This window comes from Camelus bactrianus, chromosome 24 (assembly GCF_048773025.1).
Source record: "Camelus bactrianus isolate YW-2024 breed Bactrian camel chromosome 24, ASM4877302v1, whole genome shotgun sequence".
Classification (NCBI taxonomy): domain Eukaryota; kingdom Metazoa; phylum Chordata; class Mammalia; order Artiodactyla; family Camelidae; genus Camelus; species Camelus bactrianus.
In genome coordinates, this window is record NC_133562.1 from 11,124,888 (window position 1) to 11,147,097 (window position 22,210).

Below are 22,210 nucleotides of genomic sequence, written 5' to 3' on the forward strand. Positions count from 1 at the left end.
CTTCAATTGCAAATGGATTTCAAAGTCTTTGAGCCTAGTACAGCACCTGTCAGTGGGAATTTAAGTGGTGAATTTTGCTGAATTGATCAAGAATGAGTGAAGTTCTGGTTCTAACCTCTGGCATGGTGTCTATTAGTGTATAAATCATATGCTAATGTAGCAAGTTTGTGACTGTTTAGATTATTATAATGATTTATGAATTAACAGTAAGGATATTTGGGATAAGTAGCAAAGATGGAAAGATATCTGGGAGATAAAGGGAAAAGAACCTTCTAGCCACACTATAGAATTTGGGCCTTTCCCTGAGGCCAATGAGGTATCAGCAGAGGTATTAAGACAGGCAGCTGGTATATAAAATCAAAGAAAGATTGTTTTGCTTTTGTTGCTTTTAATAAGGTAGACTTGAAAGGCCTACAAGCTGACAGGAAAGGAAAGAAAATAAAGTACAGATATAAAGAGGCTGTGAATAAAGTAGCAAAAGGCTACAAGGGAGGTAAATAACGCCCGGTATACAACTGTTAAAGCTAGCTTTTGGAGAAGAGAAGGAACATCTTTTCTTCCAAAAGAGAAGAGAGGTAGAGGAAAAAGAGACATAACAGGAAAAAAAAAAAAATTCTTTTAACAAAACTGTCTTAAATGCTTTTAAAATAAATGCTCATAAAAGCACTTAATTTCCCCAAAACAGTACTCATTGGAAGCACAAAATCATCTAATCGTTTCCTCTGGCTAAATATCCCCCCTCCAAGTCACATTAATGATTTTTTATCAAAAAAGCATTCTAGAATTGAAATCCTCCTGTATAAGAACTAGTACCCTAAAAGTTTACATTTCCATAGAAATAGATATACTTAAAAATCTGTTAAATATCACTATATATCTAATGGAATAATGAACTATAAATAGAATTAAGGTATTTAAAAGTATCAATGTATTGTACATAATTATATTCAGAAAAATTTAAAGTCAATGCTCATCTTGAAACATTTGTGAGTAGGATTTGCTTTAAAATACTCAAAATAGCATGGGAGGTATATAAAGCAACACAGGTAAAATGCTGCTAACTGTTGAAGTTGGCTGGTGGGTACATAGGGATTCATAATACTCCTCCTTGTTGTCTTTGTTTAAAAATTCCTATAACACAAAGTTTAAATTAAGAAATGCTTAGCATACAGGAACTTACTATTCAGTTGTCAGATTATCCAAATACTTAAAGCTGAGTTTAAGTCCCAACTCTATTGTTAACTTTTTATTCAAGTCTAACAAAAGCTCTTTGAGAGTCAGATTCTTACTTACAATGTGGAACTGTGACATTGCTATCTCTGGATCTCAATTTTCGTTCTGTTTATGGTTATACTAGCTCCTGTCTTATTTGTTTGTTAGGACACTTAAATAAGAGAAGACATGAGAAAGGGCTTTTAAACATTATAAATCAGCAAGTCTCAGTGCTGGAAGGAAATGCTCCCCTAGTGAAAGTGTGTAACAAGATATTAATAATGAACGTGTACATATTATGAATGATGTGAAAACAGAAGAGAGGTCAAGAACTGGTGTGATATATAAACAGAAGCTACAATTTATCTACTATATTATAAATTACTTGGTGATAGGAACTAGGTCTCATCCATGTTTATGCCCCAAGTACTGAAAAGAGCCTGACACATTAAGACTTCTTCAATAATGTATGCCAAATATTATACTTAAGCAATTACAAACATTTATTGAGCAAATATTATACACTCATTACCATAATAAATTAGAAAAACAGTGAAGTGACTTATAAAGTGCAATTATAGAACAAGTTGTACAAAAGTTCAGAAATGAAAGATTAGCACAGCTAGAATAATTTGAAAAGTATTTCAGAGACTGTGAGAGCCTTAAGAAAATAGTAAAATTTGAATAGCAGATTAAAGAAACAGGGGCAATTCAAAAGGAAGAAATAGCTAAAGCAAAAGTATGGAGAAGAAATAGGTAAAGAATGCTTAGGGTATTGGAGAGTAAGGAAGAATACAAAATAATGAAAAGTAGAAGCTATTAATTATTTGGGAACACAGAGCTTGAAGTAATGGAAATAAGAAGTCTGGGTAATATAAATAATAGTTAACTCTTAATATATCTCAATTACTAAGACCTTACCATGTGTCAAACACCGTAATAAGTGCTTTTGGTCCATCTGTTGGACAAATGGGATGTCCCTCATCCATTTATAGGAGAAGAAATTGAAGCGCTGAGAATTTAAGTAACTTGACCCACACTTGATCAATTCACTATGACAAAATCAAATCACAAAATACTGTATATTTGCAACCATTAGCAAAGCATGGGTTTTGGAGCCAGAAATCAATTTCTAGTTCTAACTCTCCCACTTAACAGTTTCTTGTCCTTGAGACAAATTACCTATCTTCTCTTTCTTGATTTTTTCAACTCACAAGTGAGGGTAATTATAATCCCTGCTTCAAAAAGTTATTCAAGAAGAAAAGCATGAAAAGGCTCTGCAAACTGAACTACTTATTCACTGATACGACTGGAGACAGCACGGTACAGTGAAGGGTCTAGTCACTGGGGTCTCCAGTCACTCAGAATCTGCCATCCAGCTTGACTACTTCCTACCTCTGTCATCCTGGGTAAAAATCACTCCAACTCTCTAAGTTTCCTTGTAATTACAAAATTCCTCTTTCCAGAGAGTAAAGAATGAATGGGAAAGGAGGAAAGAGGACAGCGCGGGAGGATCCTTCATCCCATGATGAAGTTAGGAGATGTTAATGGTCTAAACAAAGATAAGACAGTGGTTAGAGAGAAGTGGATGGATTCAAGAATGTTTAAGGAATTCAGATTAATAAGATTTTGTCATTTATTAGATGGAGAAAGGGAGAGGGAGAAAGACTTAAATGTCAAATGTGGCACTTGGCACTCTAGTGTGGTAACAACACCCCTCTCCCTGGTAGAGAACACAAAAATACAAAAATTACATACATAATTACATACAAAAATTATGAATGTTTTGATTATGTGAAACTGATATGATACATCTAAGTGGAGACATCTACTAGGCATCTGATTTTCAGAAAAGGTAAGTCAGACTAGAACTAGCGATTTGAGAGTCAGCAGCATGGTAAACTGAAACCATGTGAGTAAATGAGACTGTCTAGAGAGAGTGCGTGGAATGACAAGAGTCCCCAGACTAGACACCTGAGCGATACCTTTAAATTTCTTTCTTTCATTCATCTAATCAGATAAAAAGTCTTAAAATTATTCTGTCACAATACTTTCTAGGGGCTTCTTTCTTTCTGTATTATGATTACCATTCAAATTTAGGAAGTGAATGCCTTATTTATTCATTTATCTGTATTTATTTACCAATATTTATTGACTACTTGGTATATTCTACTAGGTGATGGCAACTCAACAGTGATAAAAACAAGACACGGTGATGTCTTAAAAGAACTGACATTCTAGGGGAAGAGAGTATGACAACAAACAGTAATTACACAATCTGTCACAAGGAGATAAATAGTATGCTGAAACATAAAAACATCTAATGTCACACTTAATGAAACTTTCCTGCTAAAATCAGGAACAAGGCAAGGATGTTCCCTCACACCACTCCTTTTCAACATTGTACTGAAATTCCTAGCTTATGCAATGGTATAAGGAAATAAAGGTAAACAGTTTGGGAAAGAAATAAAACTCTTTGCAGGTGACATGATTGTCTAGGTAGAAAATCCCAAAGAATCAACAAAACACTCCTAAAACTAATAAGCAACGTTGCAGGATACAAGGTTAACATACAGAATTCAATCACTTTCCTCTATATACCAGCAATGAACAAGTGGAATTTGAAATTAAAAATTTCAAATTCAATAATACCATTTACATAAGCACCCCCCAAAATGAAATACTTAGGTGTAAGTCTAACAAAATATATATAGATCTATATGAGGAAAACTAAAAATCAAAGAACTAAATAAAGGTAGAGATGTCTGTGTTCATGGACAGGAAAATCAATACTGTCGAGATGTCAGTTCTTCCCAACTTGAATCTAAAGATTCAACACAATCCCAATCAAAATCCACGTAAGTTATTTTTAGATATTGATAAAATGATTCTAAATTTATATGGAGAGGCAGAAGACCCAGACTAGCCATACAATATTGGAGGAGAAGAACAAAATCAGAGGACCGACAGATTCCAAGTTCAAGACTTACTATAGCAATCGAGACAGTGTGGCACTGGTGAAAGAACAGAAAAAAAGATCAACAGAAGAGAATCGACAGCCCAGAAATAGACCCACATAAATATAACAACTGGTCTTTGGAACGCAGCAAAGGTAATACAATAGTGCAAAGATAGTCCTGTTCAACAAATGGTGCTAGAAAAACTAGACATCCACATACCAGAAAATGAATCTAGACACAGATCTTAACACCCTTCAGAAAAATTAACTCAAATAAAATCATAGATCTAAGTGTAAAAATACAAAACTATAAAACTATAAGATAACATAAGAGAAAACATAGTTGACCTTGAGTTTGGCAATGACTTTATAGCTACAACACCAAAGGCATAATCCATGAAAAAAATAACTGCTAAGCTAGACTTCATTAAAATTAAAATTTTCTCCTCTGCAAATGGCAATGTCAAGAAAATGGGAAGACAAATCAAGAAAACAAGGCAGCATTTGTAAAAGATACGTCCGATAAGGACTGTTATCTAAAATGTACAAAGAACTCTTAAAACTAAACAATAAGAAAATGAACAACCCAATTAAAAACTGAGCCAAAGACCTGAACAGACACCTCACCAAAGAAGATATAACAATGGCAAACAAGCATATGAAAAGATGTCCAACATCACATGTCACTGGGGAAATGGAAAATAAAATAACCGTAAGGTGTCACTACACATATACTGGTATGGCCAAAATTGTGAACACTGACATTAAATGCTGATGAGGATATGGAGTGACAGGAACTCTCATTCATTGCTGGTTGAGAATGCAAAATGGTACCGCCACTATGGAAGATAGTTTGGCAGTTTCTTACAAAATTAAACATATTCATCATAAAATTCACTAATTATGCTCACTTCTTAGCACCTATCCAAATAAGCTGAAATCTATGCCCACACAAAAAACTGCACATGGAAATTTATAGCAGCTTCATTTCTAACCTCCAAAACTTGAAAGCAACCAAGATGTCTTTCAATAAATGAATGTATAAACAAATGGGCTATTATTCAATTGTAAAAAGAAGTATGTTATCAAGCCATGAGAAGACTTTAAATGCTTATTATTAAGTGATAAGCCAATCTGAAAAGGCTACATACTACAGGATTCAAAGTATATCACATTCTGAAAAAAGCAAACTATGAAGATCAGTGGTTGCCAGGAGTTAGGGAGGAGAGAGGCAAGAAGGGGGTGGGCACAGAGAATTTTTGGGGGAATGAAGCTATTCTGTATGATGTTATAATGGTGGATACATGTAATTATACATTTGTCAAAACCCACAGAATGCACACCACCAAGACTGAACCATCATGTAAATTATAGACCTGGGATGAATGTGATCTGTCAATGCAAGTAGGCTCACTGGTCGTAACAAATGTACTACTGTGGAGTGGGATGCTGAAAATGGAATAGGCTACGCATGTGCAGGGGTAGGGAGTATACGGGAACTCTGTACTTTCTTCTCAATTTTGCTGTGAACCTAAAACTGCTGAAAAAAAGTCTGTTAAAAAAGTATGCTTCCAGTCAAGACTAATTTACGCTCCAGCCTCAAAAAAGCAAGAACTACACAAAATATATGAAATAATCGTATTCAGAACACAGGACAGAAGGTAACAAAGGACAACAATATATGAGAAATGGGAAACAAACAAGGAATGTGCTCTGATTATCGTATCTTACTGCACTGAGAGTTTCCATGCTGAACTGCATGGAGGGGGACTGAGGCTGAGTCTGAGTTAAGGAGATAAAGCTTAAGAGTCTGAAGAGAGAAAAAGGAGTTAGAGATCACAGGACACACTACCAGAGAAGAAAGAAATGCACAGAAAGAGAACTGTGGAGATCTGCAGAGGAAATCTTTTGAGTATTCAGCATAGTACGGATATGCAAATGCATGCAAGGAAAACACCCAAGACTGGGGAAAGAAACACCCAGCAGGATTAGAGAAAGCAATACCTGAGCTCACAGAGGGACAGAAATCATGTTTATTCCCACCAGCCAGAACAGAAATATCCTTCATGATGATAGATGCAAAAATTCTTAAAATTTTAGCTGATCAAATCCAACAACATATAAAAAGGATAACACACCATGACCAAGTGAGATGTATCCAAGGTATGCAAGGTTGAATTAAAATTTGAAAACCAAATAATATAATTTGACACACTAATAAACTAAAAAAGGAAAGCTATGATTCTTCAATAGATAAGGAAAAATCATTTGACAAATCTCAAAATTCATTCCTGATAAAAATTCTCAGCAAACTAGGGATCCAGGCAACAACCTCCACCTGATAAAGAACATCCACGAAAACCTTACAACATCTTATATGAGGCTGAAAGGCTAAATGCTTTCCCCCAAAGGTCAGGAATAAGACAAAAGATGTCCACTCTCAAAATTTCTATTCAACATTGTATTGGAGTTTCTAGCTGGGGGAAGACAAATGGAAGGGAGAAGAAAGCATTCAGGCTGGGAAGGAAGAAATGGTCTTTACTTATAGACAACATGATTTCCGTTAGAAATTTTGGAGGAATCTACAAAATAGGAATTCTACAAAATAGAAATAATAACAAAGATTAGTAATTTGAGAAAATACCAATATACAAAAATAAATTACATTTGTATATAACCAGCAACAAATGGAAATTCACATTTTTAAGAAATTTGTAACAGTATCAAAAAAAATACAAAATACTTTAAATATAAACCTGACAGAAGCTGTGTAAGACCTGTACACTGAAAACTACGTAACACTAATGAAAAAACATCTTTAAGGGACATCTTCCACATTCATAGGTTGGACAGCATACTGACATCATGTAAAGATACCGGTTCTCTCCAAACTGATTTACTGAGTCAATTTCCAAACAAGGGATCAATTTCCAATTGATCTATAAGGTGTTTCCAATAAAAATCTCATAGGCTTTTTTGTAGACACTGAGAAGCTGACTCTAAACTTCATATGGAAATGCATAATACTTAAAATGCCTAAACGACTTTGAAAAAGAACAAAATTGGAAGACACCTGATTTTAAGACTTACTACAAAACTATAAAAAAGACAATGTGGTACTGGCATAAAAACAGATAAATAGAACAATGTAATAGAAGAGTCCAGAAATAGATGCCTTTATGGACAAATGATTTTTGGCAAAGGTTCAAGTAGACAATTCAGTGGAGAAAGGGTAGTCTTTTCAACAAATGGTATTGAGATAATAAGCTATTGGAGTTTCTAATTGGGGGAAGATAAATGAAAGGGAAAGGAAAAACCATGCTAACTTCAATTCGCACTACATATGAAGATTAATCAAAATGGATCATAGACTTAAATGAAAAGCCTAAAAACCTGCTAGAAGAAAGCAGAGAAGAAAATCTTTTGACCGTGGTAAAGATTTCTTACATATGATACCAAAGAATGATCTATAAGAGAAAAAACTGATAAATTGGACTTCATAAAAATTTTGAGGTTCTTCTCTTTGAAAGACACTGTTAAGAGAATGAAAGGACAAGCTAGAATGGAGAATATTTTTTGAAATTAAGTATCTGATAAAGGACTTGTATTTATAAGACCTCTCAATACTCAATAGTTAGAAAATAACTGCATTTTAAAATGAGCAAAATATTTGAATATGTATTTCAGAAAAAAGGATACATAAATGGAAAATATGCAAAAGAGAAGACAGTCACCATCATTAGTCCTTCGGGACATGCAAATCAAAGCACAATGAGATACCACTATGCATGTATCAGAATACATAAAATTAAAGATAGACCATATAATTTAGAGCATGTAAGAGGAGATTCACAAAACAATGACTGTGGTACAGATTACCAAATCTGAGAAGTTTGGTGATGAGAAGAAGGCATTAATAATACTAGGATCAAGAGAATACAGTCACCTTAGGATGAGATACACTTCTACATATTTAAAGGTAGGAGAAGGAAAGAAAATAGGGGAGAAAGAAAGATTGTTAGTACCTGAGTTAATAGATATGTGTATGGAAGGAGGCAACAGAGACACGTGTTAAGCATGAATTTAAAGAGAAGGAATACCGTGGATGTGAAGGAAGTGTGGCGAAAACGCTGACGTGAACATGAGAGTTAGTAACAGCACTGACTCAGAGGGACTCCACATTTCAACAGGTCAGTGCTTAGTCCTGAGCAATAAGCATGCGGGGAATCAGAGAAATTAGGGGCTTTAGAACATGAAATGATGTTTGGAACGGCGAAGGAAAGTATGCCTGGGGGGTAAAGACTAGAGAGAGAATATGAATGAATGACTAGGAATGAATGCTGGTACTAGAAATAAGACATGTTTTATATGTTATAGCAACTATGCTTGACTGTGCTAGCATTCTATGAAAAAGACACAAGAGGAAGGAAAAATGAATCTTCAAGTGAAAAACATTCAACCTAACCAAGAGTGAATAAACAACAGGGCAACTGCACAGCTGGCCGAAGAGCTTACCTGGTCATATCCATAAGGCCTCTGCTGTGGTGGCTGTGGTGGTCCAGGCTGTGCTGGTCTGTAACCCCCATACTGCTGACCTTGTCCCTGTGGGTAGTTAGGATACTGAGGACCTGGACCGCCCTGTGAAGGACCTGCAAAACAATTAACACAAACAAAAGCCCAGAACAAATATAGTAAGTCCTAGAACTCTGGAAGGGATTTAGAATTAGGCGTTACTACATTCTCAAATTTAAACGAAAAAGGACAGTTTGATATCTTGCTTTTTCTCAAATGATTTTGAAATAAATTTCAAAGGTTATAATAAGTGAGACTATTGTAAGGATACCACCATGTGCCAAGAGGCTTTGATTCAGTGTAACTATGGTGCTATGTGTTAGCCATTAAGATTTTGTATGTCAAAATGAGTAAAAGAGACCCAGGAGTTATAAGGCAGGTTAACTCCATGATGTTAAGGAAATTCATTCATATCTCTACTAGAAAGTTAACCAGCGTAAGCAAGAAAAAGAAACAAGGAAAAAGATAAAAGGAAAAGCAAGAAGTAGATTCAAATGAAAATACTGAAATAGTTTCTGAATAAAGTTTTGAAATCTGTGATAATTACTGCTGTAAACTCTTAAGATTTATGCTTGCAATCATTGAAAAAAATCACAAGGAATGATTTTACATGTACATTCTAGATTTATATTCAGAATCACCAAAAGAATGCTGTATGCTCTGCAACGACAAACTCACTATCACAATATTTTCAAACAGAAGCTTAGAAGACTCAAAAAACCACAGGTTGCATATGAAAAAAACTTGATTCAAAAGTTACATTCTGTGTAGCAGTCACCTTTAAAACTTAACCCATAAAAATGAATGATTTGAAGTTCCAGAGATGGCAAGGAACTAATCTGGTTCGCCAAACAAATATGTATGTTTCATAGACTCTGCCATTGTCTATTGTAAAGAACGCTTTATAAAGCATAAGCTGAAAAGCCTTGACACTTAAATGTTTTCTATCAAGGCCATTTAAAACCTGTCATAAAAACCACTGACTGCAGAGAAAGGTGTCAAATAGAACCATAAATTTTCAAGCTTAAATAAATCATCAGCCTACTACTTTATTTAATTATTATGCATCCAATTATTAAAATTGTAAATTTCCTATCAGAAGAAAGTTTGACACCTGAAGCCTACAGATAAGCAAAATGGGAATAACTCCTTTAGGGTGTATGTATGACAAAACAGTATTTAATTACTTAAACCAAAATTACTAAATTTCTTTTACTCTCTTTCCACTGAAAATAATATTTATCTTAAATCAATAAACTTACCTGACTGATCCACATATTTGTTTTCATACAAACACAATAAAATCAGAATACTCTATTTATTCAATGTACAAAATATTCAACGGTCATGAAATGGAAATGCCATTTGAGAGGAGAGCAAGAAAATTCCCTTGTACTTTATTGCATTTTTAGGAAAGAGGTAATTTGGTTTACTTATTTATTTTTAATGGGGGTACTGGGGACTGAACCTAGAACCTTGTGCATACTAAGCACACACACTACCACTGAACTATACCCTCCCACTAAAGTCCCTCTGTAAAGACAAGAAATCCGTGGAATATTTCTAAAGTCATACCTGGAATTAGGGAATCAGAACTCATCATTTTGGGGAAAATGCCTGACTGCCAATACCTAACTGAATTTTAATGCTTATGTTGAAGGTGCAAGAGAATTTCAGCCTGATCCTGGTTCTCAGATTTGCTATCATAGGTGGAGAGAGGTGCCCATAGTAACAGCAGAGCTTAAACCAATGAATAAAAATAATAAGACATGACTGATGTAAAAGAGATCATATTAGTAAGAGATGATGCCAGATTAAGCAGCTACTTCTCCTACGGTAGGAACTGTATTTTCCTACATCTGAAGTAGTTATTGTTGCCTGAAATTGAAGACTGAGATATCAAGTCTTTATCATTCCCTAATCTCTATCCAATAGTCAGATAGCCAAACAGTAGATATTACAGTGAATATATAATAAGAAAAGACTGCTGGATTTCCCCCAAACTCTGTAAGGTACAGTATCTGCAATAAATATACCCCTACGGGTGTGTACACTATTTAAATAGAGAATGACAAAAACATTTTCTTTACGTATTCCAAATAGATCTCATTTGTACCTAAAAAGTCAGTGTTATTTTTCATGGTAACAGTCACTGGTTTTAGAAACAAATTTGCCAAGCAGATTATATAGATATTGTTAATAATCACCCAACTCATCAGTTTTTCAAGCACATACAAAGCTACTGGCTGGTCATGAAAGCTAAATAGGTTTAAGAGTTCACTTTAAATGGCTACATACCCTACCTTTGGTCAATGAAACACCTCTAGTTTATGTTTCTTTTTAAACAGATTACTAGTTTAACAACAGCATTTAAAATAAACACTCCAGTAGTAGTCTGAGCCAAAATTGTGAATTTTCAAAAATGGTAATTCTTAGAAAAATAAACATTAACTATCCACTTCCATATTTTAAAAAAGCAATGATCACATTCTTTTGGCGACAAAAATAAACTGCAGTAAGCTGTTACCGTAGCCCTGCTGCTGCCCTGGATAGCCCTGCTGCCCGGGGTACTGCTGCTGCTGGGGTGGATATCCCTGCTGGGGAGGTGGTCCTTGGTAAGCATCTTGCTGTTGGCCATACTGTGAGTTTCCTACAGGGTAATTGGAGAAGAGGGGAAAAAAAAACTGAGAAGTTTGCTTAATTAACTTTTTTTCTTCTAAGATGCATAGCCAAGAACACAAGAACAAAATGAAATGCCATATTGATTTTAAAAGTTAACAAAACAAAGAAAAAAACTCAAACCAAACAGAAGGGTTTCGGCCAAACAAACTGCAGTTAAAGCCAATTTTGCAAGGTTGAACTGCAGCATTTTCAGCGTCTCTGCCATACGAGCATTACATTTACTGGAACATCACAGTCATAAGATCATGACTATGCTAAATAAAATAAAAAAGACAAAATTAAAGACAGCTACAAGAGCACACACTAGCTACACAAGATCAGCAAGCTGTTTCCTAAAGGCACTATACTTATGTGTAAATTATACATATGTAAACACACACAAGAAAAAAAATTGGATTGATGGATTTATGTTCAAATAGAAAATTTCCACTGAGGAAAAAATTATTTTAAAATGTTTTAGTCTTTTTATTTTTGTTAGAAATGGCAAGTCATGGTTATACATTTTAAATATTTGTAAGGAAATTATTTTGATTGTTCTAGGCTCCCTGTAACTTTCAAGACAGCCAGCAACTAGTATTCTACAAGAGCTTTGCGTGGGTAGAAGTTGTCTTATGCAAGAATTTTCGTTCCTGTAGAAGGGGATATATATGTGGATGTGTGTGAAGGTATATAGATACCTCCTTCGTAGTAATGTTGTGAGGAATCCTCATAAGGCCTATCGTAGCCTTGTTCAGGATACGACGGTTGCTGATAACCGTAATCATTATGACCTACATCAATTCGACAAGAGACAGGAAGAAACGTTAATGGCCACTGAGTGAAAAACCCTAAATATAGTTAAACTTTCAGATAAAACTGAAAAAAAGAAAAAGAAATGGAAATACATAAAAAATAATTTCAATTGCATTAGCCAAATATTTACCAAATGTGATTGTTTTCATATCGAGATAACGTGCAAATTTTTTTAAAGCAAAAAACAGTTTTAGAAACATTACACTTAGCCTTAACTCTGATAATCCTCATCAAGGAGGGAAAAAAACTTTATCTTCCATTTTTTTTTAAAAAAAAGTGAATGAAAGCATTTAGGCCTTTCACATGTAAATAACTTGAATTAAATTAGAATGAACAAAGGAAGCAATTATCATATTTTGTAAAACACCTGTTCTGTTGGTCGACAATTTCACAGCATATGCTAAAACAATGCAAAATATAAAAGAGCTCCATAAGTTTTTTTCCCCTGAAAGAAACTGAAACAAACTTTTCACATTTTATGTTAACTTGCTTAGAGTATATGTACCTCAAAGTATTTTCAGATGCAAAAATATATTGCTTTAATGCTGCCATTCTAGGAGCTTTTAGAAAATACATCTAGAGTATCACAAACATGCACCTTCACAAAATTAATACTGTGTTAAGTGCTAAGAGTACACCTTTAATTTTAAAGCATGATAAATTACACCTGCAAGATGACTAGACTTTGATGAAATCAACACTCTAGTCCTTTTTGCTAAGTTGCTCAAAGAAATTGCAAGAAATAACCTTTCAGTTTGCTAAAATCTAACTAAATTTTAGAAGAAAACCTAATTAAGGAAGGAGGAATATAGTTATGAATAAACGTGATACTCATTGCTCTAGTATTCCAGTGTTCGCAAGCCACCTCATAAACACCTACATTACAGATTGGCAAACTATGCCTGCAGTCTGAATACAGCCAGTGGCCTGTTTTTGTAAAGAGTTTCACTGGAACACAGTCACACCCGTTCATATTTTCTATAGCTGTTTCCATGCTTATAACAAGAGTTCAGTAGTTGAGACTGAGACCGTATGACTTGCAAAGACTAAAATATTTACTCCCTGGCCCTTTAAGAAAAAAAGTTTGCCAACCCCTAATCTACACATTTACTGGTATAAGTATCTAAGCATAATAAGAAAACATCCAATGCTATTGAAGAAAATTAACTGCTGTTATCAATGGAATAAATACTCTATGTAAATGTCAGACAAATATATTAATGTACGCCTATGCAAAAATGACACCACTTAAATTTTAAAATTCCATGATGTAATAAAACGAATTATTTATAGCATCCTTAAAGTTCTGCTATTTAGAAAAATAACATTTTGGACAGAAAGTTCATATTTAAAACAATATAAATTTCACATTTCAGGAAATACTCAGGACGAAAATAAAAATAACAGTGTTAAATTCAACTCAATTACTTAAAATGTATTTTAAAAATTAAACATTTATAATCAGCAGCCTTCCTAATGTATAATATTTAACAACCTAGATTTCATTTCTTTTAAATATTGATAGTCGATAAATGTAGCTAAAGTTTTTACTTAAAAAGAACTTAATACAATGTCTACATGTGAAAGGGAAAAAAAAAACATTCTGAACAATTCAGGGCAAGAAAAACAGATTTTAAAAAATATGTTGTTTTCTAACCAGAATTATCCATACATATCATTACCACTAACAAACATGTACTTTGTATGCAGAATTCTACAGGTGAGTGAGTGCTCTGCCTGTATGGGAAGAATTTCTGCAGAAAAAAGCCAGTGTCCTTACACCACCTATGCTTTACACACTGACAAAAAAGAGCAGACAAAATGATTTTTTAAATATATCAAATTACACCTTGTTGCTAGCTTATATGAGCTTCTAGTCAAATGGTCCCAACACCTTAGCTGCAAGTTCTTAGTTTCCTCAAGTTTGTGCTAAGCAGGTTACCTTAATTACATCAAGGGAGATTAATATAAATGAAGATTTTGGCAAATCCTTCCAGACAAGACAAATCATTTTATAATGTGAATAACTACCTCTAATTGATCCATTTTATCTGTTTGGATTATGTTTTCTTCAATGCTATATCATAGAATTTCCAAACATACAGGAAAATTGAAAGAACTGCATTGTCAAAGCCTACTTGTATGCTTGGATTAATACTAAGTACAGTAGTACATCTTTTACTGACCACTTTTTCACAAGCCACCTTCCCACTAAAAAATAAAAATACCGTTAAACTAAATAACTAAAATTAAAATCTGGTTTCCAAATACCTTTCTGTTCTACTAACTCTATAAACAGCCTTATTATGCATATAATTTAACTTCCAAAATCTTTCCCAAATGCAAATGCTGATGTACAGAAACCACAGTTCTTTGAGATGTATGCAACATTAACTAATGTGATGAAACTTGGAAAAATACTCAAGAACAATATTCTTTTCTTATTTATACAATGCATACAAGTAAACTGATGGGTAAACTTTATGGTATATGAATTAGCTCAATAAAGCCGTTATTTAAAAAAGTAAATCAGTAACACTTGCTTTTCTGGTTCAAATGAACAATTCCAAATACAAAAGGATCCTTTTTCATATAAGAAAGGATTCCAGTGACAGAACATAATTCCTGATGGTACTAATGTAGAATATCTAAACAAAATATATTTTAAAATAGATTATAAATTAATGCTACCACTGATGCTTTAGATTACTGAAGTGTTTCTAAATATGGAAGAAACATATTGTTAGTTTCTTCATTCTCATTGAAATGTTTTGAGTAGTTACCTACATTAATACTGGGCAGGGACAGAAAATGGGAAAGGTAACATTAGGAGAGATTACCATCAGGGTAATATTGCTGGTTCATGCCTTCTGGAGGACCTTGTCCACCATGACTGTATTGGTCCCCATAATAGTCTTCCTGGCCTGAGTACTGCTGTGGTGGGCCTGAAAAACCACAACCAGTCAAGATGTAAATAACTTGTTCTCTATGTCATCAAAGGCTTTCTTTCTAATCTCATGTTAGGAGAGATTATTTCTCAGCTGTTGATTCCCCTCCCAAAGCTCTGGCGTTTTAGAGACTTTTAACTGTTCTTATATACACACATACATAAAAACACAGCAGCACCACACACCACATTTCACAAGAATTAATAATGTTAAGACTATACATGCAATATTAAACAATACCAACTCAAAAAAACAAACATTAAATTCTTAAAAAGGTTCAAACTGATAGAAAATTAATTTCCTTTTTACTTTGGTATTAGAGCAGTTTGAAATAAATTAGGGTTTGTTTCTGATCATATATTTTAGTAACTACTCAAAAATAAAACAGTATTTTCTGCTGTAAATTCATAAGCTTTTGATATAGAATTTTATGATGTAAACTTTTTCCAGAAAAGACTAAATAAAACTATAAACCAGGAAGTTCATATCTACTTTATGACCCTTTGTACCTACTGTGCCTACTACCTTTTAAGAAAAATAATAAAATACAATTTTAAAAATCAAGAAACAAAAAGCTCTGACTTTATCTAGATAAAAAGTTCATTTAAACATTTAAAGACTTTCAACTACTGTTAAAAAAAATTATCCAAATGGAATCTTACCCTGTTGAGGTGGTCTGTAGGGAGGAATCTGTCTCTGACCCATCATATGATTCCCTTGGTTAACTTGACCCATCATTCCCATAGGTGGCTGCTGGCCTTGGTAATGCTGCCCACCTCCCTGTGGCATATTGTATTGTTGAGAAGGAGGCTGCTGATGCATCATTGGACCTGAAAAAAGACAAATATTATGCACATTTTTTTGCACATAATTTTAACATATTAAGAGAAATTCAAAAATCTTTTATTATCATCTAATCCCTGAAATATGTAATTTACTGCAAAATAAACTGACTTCCAATAATAAAAAGAAATCTTTGAATTAAACTTCACATGCCCAAAATAATCTGCAAACAAGGGAAAACAACTAATCCATGGTAGTTGATTTGAATTCCACTGGAGGAATATTTTAACAATTTGTGTAAAAACAGAGTAAATACAACATATGAACATCTTGAATGTATATATTTTTCTTTATGTAAGTACGGTATTTATCTATATAATCTTTCTAGAAAAGACAGAATCCTTACACCACATAAAAAAACATGCCAAAACAAAGTAAACCACAAAATCACATAGAAAATCAGCAGTTAAACCAAGGGAATGAAATCTGATTTCTGGATATCCACTTTTTTCCCCTTTTGCAATGCCCACTCATTATATAATGGTAGATAGAGAAACTACAAGAACATTTATAAATATACTACTTATACGGTGGAATTTCATAAAGTTAATTTTACAAACAAAAATTTAAGGGTCTTCTTTCCTTTTCCCAACTTTATAAACTAAAGATTTATAAACTAAAAAGGTCTTCTTGAAATCAAAGGGCTATACGTTGTTTCTTAATAAAGCTCTAACACACACAGACAAAATAAAGAAAAACACCAAGGCAGAGAACTACAATAATCCAAAGACTCAGAAACTAGAACTGCGCAGTTTCCAAAGTGAGCAATGTCAAGGTAGCCAAACTACCACCGGCATGGGATCACACTGGGAACAGTGAAAATATGTCACGTGGTGCAGTCAACAAGGGCCACAGAGCTCTGTGGTGGGCCTGAAAGCAAGCAGCTCCTCAGAGGTTCACGGGGCTAAGTCACAGTGTGGGTGGCTCACCCTTCTGCCATCATCACCACTGCTGTCTGAGAAGCGTGTATGAGTCCTCCCCCAGTTTACTGCTTACACAGCTACATACTCACTCCCCTTTTACTAACTTGGGGACAACTTAAGAAGAAAGAACAGGAGGCAAAGAACTAGAAAAGTTTTACAGGCAAACACTGACCAGACGAACCAAAAGCTCATTGTTTAATTACTGAAATAAAAATTTAAAACAAAACATGCCCACCTCTCTAACTATATTACTGACCTACAATAGCAGCAACAACGTAAGCAGAAAGAATTCACTCCTTTCCAACCTGAAGAACTGACTGGTTGGTTATCTACAGAAGTATTTTAGCGGTGCTCTCTTCCTCTTGTTTGCCTTCGCTGTTCTACTTCCTTCCAAATTCCTTTTTCCTTCTAATTTTATCATAAATATAGTCCTTTCAGTTTATGCTGGGACTTCTCTTTCAACAAGGAAATAAAGTCTCACTAGTAGGGAGAAGGTGGCTGAGTGGAGAGTGGAGAAGAGAACTCAACAGTGAATGCACTTAACACTGTCAGACACGCTTTCACAGTTATTTCGTGTAAACTGCTAACAACTACCAGAGGTAAGAATCCTAATTTTCAAGTTTTCAGCCATGGACTCCAAAGGTCAAGATTACATAAGCTAATAGATATCAACTGGGAATCAGACAGAACTCAAGTTTGATTTCAGAGCACGTTCATTCCATTATTCTTCACTGCCTCTATTCAAGCTACAGCAAATTTAGTAGTTCAGAAGCAAATTATGCAATAAAAAAAGATCCAAAACATTAACTACTTTAACTGAGGTTATAATTTGAAAAGTATATTTTGTATATAGTAAAGTACTGAATACTAGCATTCATAATATAATAAGCAGTATGATTGGTCATTTACAGGATTCATTTCCAGTAAATGAAGGTTTTGTCTTATCTTTCTTCTCCAATACTGATTAAAGACCTCTTGTCTTGAGATAACTATAAAACTAAAGCATATAATATGCACTGGAACTGAAATTTAAAATAAAGGAGGAAGAAAGCAAAACCATAATAGCCAGGGGAAAATCCAAAAGGATATGTAACAACAAAATTCTAAGCTTTGCTGTAAAGGAGAAAAGTAATTCTAGTTTAAGCCCGAGATAGAAAAGACCATGCCACTCGTGCTTTATCTTTTGGGACTGTCAGCAGTTCCAATCCCAGAGAGCTCAATTACCACCCTTCTTTTATTCTCTGTCACTTCTCTCCCTCTAAGGATCCTCAACATCATTCAGGATCAAGCCTAAAACCGCAGAGAATGGAGGGGGACAGCACCGCTAAAACACAATGCTTTCATCTTTTTCCTGGAAGCCTTATCCATTAAAAAAAATTATGACTTCAATTCTGATTGTTTAGGAAGCATATTGTTTTTCTTATGATAATGAAATAAGCTACTGTGGCAAATAAATGTGTCTTATCCCTTGAGATATAATGGAAATAAGAGAGCTGTATTTCAAAAGGTTACCCCAAAGTAAGTTCTAAAAATTTGTGCTACAGTGAAGATTACAAAATGAGTCTATTATAACCATTTTCTACAAACAGTGACATCACACATTACTATATCCTTAAAAGTTATTCTTTCTCTTTTACATAAATCATTCTGATGCTAAGACGTACTACCAAGTGTGATATCATATATACAAAGAACCTACTAATGTCTTAATTGTCTGTAATATGCTTTTGGAAGTGTTTTAAAAGCACATTTAACACATGTATATCACATTTTTTCTTCCCATTTGGAGCTTTATACCCAAACAGATATTCTATGGAAACAATGTCCTATATATTAAACACACATGAAATATTCCTAAATCACCGTATTTTATATTATTGGAATTCTTTGCTCCAAAGAGACAGTTAATACTTAGTTTTATCTCAAGTTACTGTTCAAAAAGAAGAATTTTTTTAAAGACTCAACTATAAAGATAACATTAAGTTTAAAATAATCTGTGAAGAATTTAGAATCATATAAAATTTCTATATACATATAAATATATATATATGCACATATATCCACATCTTCAGATGCAAACCAATACACTAAAACTCTAAGTCATATCGTTAATTGATGAATTATTTCAAATGAAGGTTAAAAAGGATAGCTAACAGCTAATGAGCACTTACTGTGGGCCAGGCACTAAGGGCTTTACGTCTATTATTTGTCTCCCCAAACTCTATGAAACAGATAGTATTGTTATCAACCTCACTTTACAGGTAAGAAAATTCACCACATACAGCATTAAGAACCTTACCTAAAGCTGCACAGCTCGGAAATGGTGAGCACTCTAAAGCCGTGCTCTTCACCATTATGTGCACCTCTTCTCCAAAGTCAAGTCACACTTCTTCCATGTAGCATCTCCCAGGAAAACAGTTCCATGTAACATTATCACTATAATATGAAAATCCTAGAATACGAGAAGTTTCTTCACCTCACCTGTGATCTCCGTGTTGTAAGACTGACCATGAAACCGCACAGATAAACCTTCCTCCAAGCCTATTTTCTTGTTCGTATCACATCGCCTACCGCTCACACTTTACTGCTTGTTCCTTAACCATTCAGTCTCAAACTAAACCATTTATAGCTCTCATTTCAATATATTACTAGTGGTTTATTTATAAGAAAAAAATTCTGATTCCAGTAAATTCAATTAGCTAACTCACTACCTATTAAATAGCCACTTAAAATGAACAGGATTCTTAACTTACCTAAAACATACATCCAACGTCATCAAGAGTTCTAAGCAGTTCAAAATTAGACATTTAGATACAATACCAAGGATGCTGTACCACAACTAGCACAAACTTAGCTGAATTTCCTAGCAACCAATGAAGAAAAAGAACCATGACTGATTTTAGCTAGTAAAAAGAACAGTTCATTAAGACATACAAAGAGATACTTTTCATAACATGAAGTTTTTAGAGAAATCTCATGAAAGTATTAAAATAGGGGGGAGGGTAGAGCGTGTGCCTAGCATGCATGAGGTCCTGGGTTCAATCCCCAGTTACCTCCCTTAAAAATAAATAATAAATAAACCAAATTACCTTCCCCCCAATAAACAGAATTTTTTAAAAGTTAAAAAAAAAGTATTAAAATATAATAGTATCAATAACTTTTGTTATTGTCGTTTGTTTTTCTAGTAACACAGACCATCCTTACATGTAGTTCCTTACAGTAACCACTTCTTAAAGCTCTAATTTTCAACCCTGGGTGATTTCATCCCCAGGGGAGATTTCAGTAAAGTTTGCAGACATTTTTGTTGGTCACAACTGGTCTGGGGAGTTCCTACTGCCACCTAGTGGCCCCAGGACAGAAATACTCCTAAATATCTCACCACACACTGGACAGGCCTCCACAACAAAGAATTATGCAGCTCAGAACGTCAATAGTGCTAAGTTAAGAAATCTTGGATTCTCAAGGGCATAATCCTAAATCATAGGCATCTCTGCAAACTAGTCTGAGAATCAAATTATGTATTTAGCTTTCTGGTGAGTGAAAAATTGGGAAAGGGATATTTTGTGGCTTAATAAATCTGGCAAAGTAAAAGCTAGGCAATTTCTTAGTCAACCCTCTTAAACAGTTTCAACCGTTAATATATGTATATGCTATATAATAATATACATATACACAATATGATAATATTAATTCAGAAACAAAGTCGCTGGTAAACATCTACTGCAGACTGAAAGGAATTCCAAAAGCTCTAGATTTATGAGACGTAAGTGGCAATTTGTTGTGAAAGTGAAGATCTTATCTTGCCCAAGGAGAAAACCATGGAGATGGGTTACACTAGAACTTATAGCTTTGTGTCATTTAGCAGGAAAGCTGAAAAGCTATGAATCATAAAGTACAGAAAAGATTACCCTGCCCAGAAAAATCTTCTGAGGGAATGGGCTGTAAATAAGCATGACTTGGAATACTTGTAAAATGTAATTTCTAAAATGTACCCTTAGAGATTCTGATTTAGCAGGTAAGGGGTGGAGCAAAAAAAAAAAATCTTGTTTTAACAAGTACCCCAGGTGATTCTGATGTGGGTAGTCCCGGTGTTATACACTGAGATAGAGTCCTAAGCGAAAGAGTAACCAATCATCCCCTTTTACCATAAAAGAAACTAAATTATGGTTCATACAGAAAGTTTAAACTGGAGTAGAACTGCATCCCATGAGGGCACCTAGGGTGTTACCTATAAAACGCACCCTAAGGAGTACATGTTACAAATCTGTCAAAATCCAGTGACTGATACACAAGATTTGTACATTTCACTGCATGTAAATATTACCTAAGAAAAAACTATTAAAAAAGAAAAAAGCAAAACTTTAATTGCGCTCTAATAATATGCAGACTAAGGTGTTCATGAGTAAAGTGTACTCATATCTGCAAATTACTCTGAAATGCATTTTGAAAAAGAAGATGCCATTAATGAATGAGATGGATGGACAGATGGATGATGAACAAATTTAGCAAAACATTAACTGTAGAATATAGGAGGCAACTATACAGGTACAATTCCTTCAGGTTTTCTGTATGTTTAAAATTTTGTATTAAAAAAACGGGAGAAAAATTTAAAATTAATCCTAGAAGAATATATAAAGACTTCTCAAAACTCAACAGTGAAAAAACAATTCAACTAGAAAATGGGCAAAAGACACGAAGAGACATTTCAACGAAGAGGATATACAGATGCCAAATAAGCACATGAAAAGATGTTCAGTATCAGTAGCCATTAGGAAGATGCAAATTGAGACCACAATGAGATGTTACTACACAGTTTTCGAGAGCTAAGATTAAAAAAATTGACAATACCAAATATTGGCAAGGATATGGAGAAAGCAGATCTCTCATGCGTTGCTGGTGGGACAGTAAAATGGCACAATCAGTTTGGCAGTTTCTGAAAAACCTGAATATATACTTATCATACAACCCAGCAGTTGCACCCTTGGGTGTTTATCCCACCCAGAAATGAAAACTTATTTTCAGATAAAAACATGATCATGTACACGATTGTTCAGAGCACCTTTGTTTGTAAAAGCCAAAAAATGGAAACAACCAAAATGTCCCTCACTAGGTGAATGATGAAACAAACTATGGTACATTCATACCATGAGATACTGCTCAGCAACAAAAAGGAACGAACCACTGATGACAACAACTTGAATAAATATCAATCATGCTGAATAAAAAAAAAAATCTCAAAAGGCATGATTCCATTTATGTAGCATTCTTAAAGTGACAAA

The 22,210-nt window shown here is 34.1% G+C and overlaps 1 protein-coding gene across 3 annotated transcripts in view; it reads right to left on the reverse strand.

The window, feature by feature from the left end:
- SS18 (SS18 subunit of BAF chromatin remodeling complex) overlaps positions 1 to 22,210 on the reverse strand; it is a 56,229-nt gene that overhangs the window by 1,941 nt on the left and 32,078 nt on the right. The window contains exons 6-10 of one of the 3 annotated variants that reach the window (XM_010969026.3): positions 15,828 to 15,995; positions 15,058 to 15,162; positions 12,103 to 12,195; positions 11,271 to 11,393; positions 8,687 to 8,820 (exon numbers count right to left, since the gene is read on the reverse strand). In XM_010969026.3, coding sequence (XP_010967328.1) covers positions 8,687 to 8,820; positions 11,271 to 11,393; positions 12,103 to 12,195; positions 15,058 to 15,162; positions 15,828 to 15,995 — 623 coding nt within the window. The remainder of the gene's footprint in view (positions 1 to 8,686; positions 8,821 to 11,270; positions 11,394 to 12,102; positions 12,196 to 15,057; positions 15,163 to 15,827; positions 15,996 to 22,210) is intronic. The other 2 variants (XM_010969027.2, XM_045505916.2) reach the window with 2 other exon arrangements.